The sequence below is a fragment of the Fringilla coelebs genome, assembly GCF_963513975.1.
Source record: "Fringilla coelebs genome assembly, chromosome: 1".
In the NCBI taxonomy this organism is placed as follows: Eukaryota; Metazoa; Chordata; class Aves; order Passeriformes; family Fringillidae; genus Fringilla; species Fringilla coelebs.
The window spans coordinates 106,013,794-106,019,793 of record NC_140028.1 but is presented as its reverse complement, the minus strand read 5'-3'; the positions used below and the strand labels follow the sequence as shown (position 1 = coordinate 106,019,793).

Genomic DNA, 6,000 nt, shown 5'->3' with positions numbered 1-6,000 from the left:
ACTGACCGTGAGCACATCAGTATGCTTGGATTTTGGATTTCACAAGGGCCCTTCTCACAGGAAAGCTCATGTAACCATGGCAATGGAGATCTCTGGATGCATTTCATCCTTGTCACCACTAACAAACAAGTAAGTTAAATCAGATGCAGATAAGAAAAGTCTTCCCACTCCTCTTTTTACTAAACAGTTCAGAATTTCTAGGAACCATAAGGAATAAAAGACAGCTCCAGAAGAAAAACAAAGTCCCAAGAATCATCACAACTGAGATTTTTATTCAACAGTGAAGTTGAAGGGAACGGTGGTTTTTTCCCTTCAGGGCAAATGTTCCAAATGGAAATTAAGTAAAAATATTGTTCCCCAAACGTACTCACAATGAAATTAGTTTTCATTAAATATATTTGTTTGGCAAAATAAAATAAAAAATTAGAACCCGTACAAAAAAAATCCCTTGCAAATTTCTAACACTGTAGCAATGACAACGATGTAAACCTGGATGTTTGGCAGTTATAATTAATTTGTGAAAATTACTGTTGAACTTTGGACCAAGGAAATAAAAATCACTTCAAATAGCAACAAGCCAATTTCAGAGGCAACTGAGGCTTAGGGACTGCTACAGGAATGGGACACACTAGTGGCTTCATACACGGTTTGTGCGAGTGATCTGCTAGTGTGGGGCTATTGTAAGAGCTGGGAGGAAAAGAAGTTAAAAGCTGTTGCAGCATTGCAGCGTATGGTACAGCAAAACCCTGCAGACTTTCCGTCCTGGGAGCCGATCGGTTGGGTGAAGGCTGGAGGCAAGAGCTGAGATGATGGTGGAGAGAATGATGGCAGTGACGGATGGTGCAAGCACTGGGAAGCAGTTAACCAATTTCGTCATCACATTGGACTCAGTGGTGAGCAGACTCTTGTGAGTGTCTGGGGAAATCTTCTGCTTACAGTAGCTGCTTTTGCTCCCTACCTCCCTCCTCCTTCCAGTTAAAGCCTCTGCCCTGCCAAGTGGGTTTCACAGGCATGCAGTTTGATAACAACGTCCTTTAGTTAAGAATGTCTGTTCCAGTATTAAAAATGTAAAAAAAGTCCTCAGGAGGGTTGCTTCTTAGTGGCAGTCTTTGCCTTAAGCAAGGCCAATGACCTGCAATTACAAGTTAATTAAAGCAATGTGGATTTGGATGAGCAATGGGGAAGATGGGAATGGGGAAGGAAGGGATGCAGGGAACAGGGAGGAATGCAAGTGTTTCTACATCCCACCCCAAAGCCAAAATACAAGGTGCAAAAGTGGGTTTCTTTTTTTCCTCACACTCTTCTTTTTTTTTTTTTTTTTTTTAATATCTCTCCAGTTATAATGTATTTCCAGTTTCAGAGCAAGGTTCAGTGACTGCCTCAGTTACAGTCATAAACAAAGTCGTAGTTGCTGGGCTCCTTTGGGATAGGTGGGGGAGCATCTGGGATTTGTATATTTTCCAAGTCAAGGAGGCGTAGCTTTATCTCCATGCTGAGCAGCGTGTCCAGGTCGTTCCGTGTTAGGTCACTCAACATATCCTTCCCAAGGAGGGCGTTCAAACCGTCGGTCCATACGCAATACTGCACAGGAAAAGGATAAAACCTCTCATTAATAGACTTTTCATACACAAACTCCTTGTCTGGTCTGGTCCTCTACAGTTACTGCTCCCATGGGGACTTACAAAGAGACCTAAAATTAGGTTGATGCATTTTATCAGCTCAGATCTTGATGAAGGCTTTCACTGAGCTGCTCAGAAAATGGAAGAAGATTGCATTAAATGGGACGAAATGACAGTGTTTAGTTGTTTGACAATTTGGCATCTCCTCCAAACTTCTTGGTGAATGTTCTTCTGCAATTATTGGAGAAGGAAACAATAACTTAGGACAATGTACCTCTGGAGAAATCTCCTTCACTCCTCTCATTCTCCTCCCCCAGTACCTATTAAAAAAGCCTGATTATCTTACACTAACTAAACTTTTAATTTCAAGGCAGTTAAGTAGGTGAACTAAATCCCACCCCCAAATCCTTCTAGACTCTTAGTGCAAAAATCCTGTGTTATGTGCTTTTATCATTGTTTGCTTTCCTATACATGAAGCTGTTACAATTGATAGTCTCACATAACTATGCCTACTTTACCACTATTTTACACAAAATAACATATTGTGAAAACTACAGTTCAGTTAATGCGATGTCCTTCATGAAAATTAAATGCCAAGCTGCTTGGGTATAATACTAAATGCTGCAAATGCTGAACTGGCCTCTAAAACCTTTTCCTTACTGTTAGCTTTTTCCTTACAGGAGATGCCATCTTTCCCAACAGCTGACAGCTTGTGATAAACGTGGGCTGAATAACCATTTAAAATCAGCAACAAATTCAAGGGAGATTGGTGATCTAGAGTCAACTTCTATTGAATAAGTCACTTTCATTTATTACTACAAGCCATTTATTCAACTATGAACAGAAGTACTCAAATGCTGTCATCTAAAAATAAAGATTTCAATCATGAACTTGTGTCCTAGTTTGCAGGAGAAAAATTAAATTAACCGTAACTGCATTTTTATCTTACAAATACTTCTGCTGGATTTCATGCCAAAAAAAAAGGGTTTTAAATTTAGCTGACCATTTGCTACATGATGCCGCCGAGTTTAAAGATAGCCATGGCTGACTTCATCCCACAGCAGAAATGAGGATTATTTTTAAGGAAGAGAGAGAAGCCCCCCTCTTCATGCAGAAAAAGGGCGTCTTTCAAAAATAGGATGGGTTAGCACACTTCAGCATCCGAAGTGAAATCCAACCCACTTAAGTCAGTAACAAAACAGTAGCAGAGGGAGCTTTTTCACCCAGGGTGTGGGCAAGCCAAGCCACAGCTTCAATATGAGATCAGCTATACAGAAAAGACTTTAGAGTTGAGGTTGACCTGCTGACAAGTACTAAATAAACAACTTAGCCTGCCTATTCTAGGCTGTCAAAGTGTGCCACTGAAGACTTTTAAAGCATGCAATTTTTTTGAGTGAATGCAGAATATCAGGAAAAGAAAGAAGTTATTCTAGAAAAATAATTCTATTTGAACAGACTATATAATCTTCTATGATTTACTTGAAATCTTTCTCTAAGAGAGTTTTCCCTGAATTCATTATGAAGAAAGGAACAGAAAAGCAAAAGGCTCTGCTCAGGTAACAGGAGAGCAGAGAAACTTCTCAACAGATGCAGCCCCTGACGTAAATAGTCCATCACCTGCGCAGCGAGTGCGGCCAGCTCTTCCTCTGGGGAGGAATCCCAGAGAGCCAGAAAGCAGAACTGCAGTTCTCTCCTCTTCCAGATATAACTCATTCAGGGCCCACAGAAACCAAATTCTGGCCACAATTCTGATGAGTGCAATGGCCTGGAAAAGGGGCTTCCTCTCTAATCTCCATATTGGCAAATGCACCTAATTAAACTCCTGCACATGTTGAGCAGAGAGACATCCTAATGAGATGGTGGAAAAACAGAGGCATTCATTCAGAAGCTTTTTTCTTTTTAATATGCAAAAGAGACTAAGAGTCACTGAAAAATTAATTTACGAGATTCATTTTCATAAAACTCCAATGAAACCTAATTATGGCCTCCCTCATCAGTTTCTCTGTCAAAAATCATGGATAAGATTAATCCACCTTTTTTGCTGTGTAGTTGAAACCAGTTATTAGTATTTAAATGAAAAACAAATACAATGGAGTGATCTCATAGTACTGAATCCTCTGGCTAGCAGTAAGCTCCAACAGATGGCTAAGGGAATTCACAAACTTAAGTGTGCTAGAATGAGGTCCAAATCTCAATGATACTGGTTCAGTAATGAGATTTTATCAAAGAATTACTTTGGGAGACAAGAACTAGAAAGGTTGCACAGGCTTCATCCATCTGGATGCAGGCCTGAGCCACCTGGTCTGAGCTCATTGCTGACCTGCTTTGAGCAGGAGGTTGGACTCTGGACACCTTCAGGGTTCCTTGCAGGCAAAATTATCCTAAGAGCCTTGTTCAATTTTTCTTTTTAGGACACATTCATCTCCCACATTTCAGCCTCACTCTACAATCATGAGGGCTGCACAAGTATTTAAAAAAAGCCCTGCGAGTCTGACCTGAAATTGTCATGTACCAACAGAATTCCTGGTGCTTCACACAAAGCTTTCAGAATCTTAAGATGTCACCACCAGATCTCCCAAACTGACAATGCGGCTAAACCAGCACTTCTATCAACAGGCACCCCAACTACTTTGACAAAGGGTCACGGGCTTCACAACATGCTACTTCCCTTTCCTTGTGGGTGCTTCTTCTGAACACTTGTACTTTTCACTTTGATCACAACTCACTCTTCTGCAGGCCATGGAAAAATACAGAGGATGTGAGATGTCCTTTTAAAAACTTTCATTTGGGAACTGTTAAGTGGCAGCAGAGACTGTTGCCTTCGGCAATTTTTTTTTTTTTGGAACATATTAATTTTGTTTCAAAGAAGCTGCACAATACCAAAAAGAGATATGAAGATAAAAGGTGTGCTAATGCAATCATGAGCAATTGGATTAGTGCATCTCACTGCTACTGCCTGCCAGTGGGATGCAGCAGCAGCTTTTGAACATTTGGACCATTAAAATCCACCTTTAGCTATAGGCTGTATTTGAGATACAGTGACTGAAAAAATGGTTGGTTTTCATGACCATTTGCGCTTTTGAGCTGAAACAGTCTAGAATTCAGTTTCTGCAGAATTATATCAGAAATCCTTGAACCTATGTTCAGTTCAAAGGATGATGACAATCATGTGTTGCTTAGAGCTACAGCTCTAGTGGCACATTTTTCCTAGGATACTACTGGTCTTTTCTTTTACATGAAAACTGACCAGCAAATACTTGTCTGGAATGCACATTCTTGAAAATGACACTCAAATATTAATCCACAGAAACACCCAAATGGGCATAACTGTATATCCTCTCCTAAAATTAACATTTAGTTGAAGGTTTTAGTCCAGAACAATAAATGTTGAAGTTGCATAGCTAAAACACTTCACTTGTAAAGCAATTTCACACACTTTTTTAACACTACAGCATAATTCAATTTAAAGCAATCTTCTTCATCATCTTAGCACAGGGTCCTAAAACTGAGACCAAACGTAGTATCAAAAAATAAGCGTGCAAATGGAACATAAGTCTTTTGCTTTAGAAACAAGAAGGATATTTTTTTAATGTAGTGCATTCTGCTAAACCTTTACTTGAAATTTCTTTGAGAGAAACACATCCAGTGATTCAACACAATTAAGGAAAATTAATCCCATCACATTCCAGAATGTGATGATGTCTTCTATTTCATTGTGGCTTTTATTAAGAGAAGGGAGCAGGGAAGGGGCTATCAGTCATCCTTGCTATTGGTATTGGTATGACGACTTTTTACAAGTGAAAGCTGCTGCAAAACACTCTCATGTGGAGATGGAATTAATGCAGGGGGCCTTCTATGCTCACCTGTCATGAATGGTCTTAAGCAGTGTGAAAATAAGGAAAAGGGGATATGCCATTCTGGAGAGCATAAGTCTTTGGCTGAAAGTGAGAGCCAATTATGGTATAGCCAGCCCTGTCAAAATGAACTGAGGCTGGCAGTGATTCTTTGAAAGCTTGGCTGTACAGATTCTCAGTGTTGAAAGTTCACACAGCAAAATTCTCTAGTGTCTGAAGTACAGCAGACCAGAAGAAATCGGGAAATGGTGAGCGAGGTCTGTAGAACTTCAAGGTCTGCCCAAGCTCTCTTATTTCTCTTTCTTATGGCTCGTATTTTGGGAGGACTTAGAAATACCAGTCTGTAATTTTGAGCTTCATGTCCTCTGTGATGTAGGAATACAAAACATGTTTCTTCTGTGGCCCAGATATGCAAGAAAATGACAGAAAGTCTTGTTCCTGTACTAATCCCTTGAATTTGTCAGCTTGTTTTGAGACATGACACTGATTTAGACGGATCTATACCCTGGGCCAAGATGACCATTCTT

General features: G+C 40.0%; 1 protein-coding gene across 1 annotated transcript in view; it reads right to left on the bottom strand.

Moving 5' to 3' along the window:
* Nucleotides 1-304: 304 nt before the first annotated feature.
* Nucleotides 305-6,000, bottom strand: part of LOC311154829 (engulfment and cell motility protein 1-like) — a gene marked incomplete at its 5' end in the record, with an annotated part of 28,963 nt that continues 23,267 nt past the window's right edge. The window contains one exon of the mRNA XM_084207606.1: nucleotides 305-1,581. Coding sequence (XP_084063732.1) covers nucleotides 1,381-1,581 — 201 coding nt within the window. The remainder of the gene's footprint in view (nucleotides 1,582-6,000) is intronic.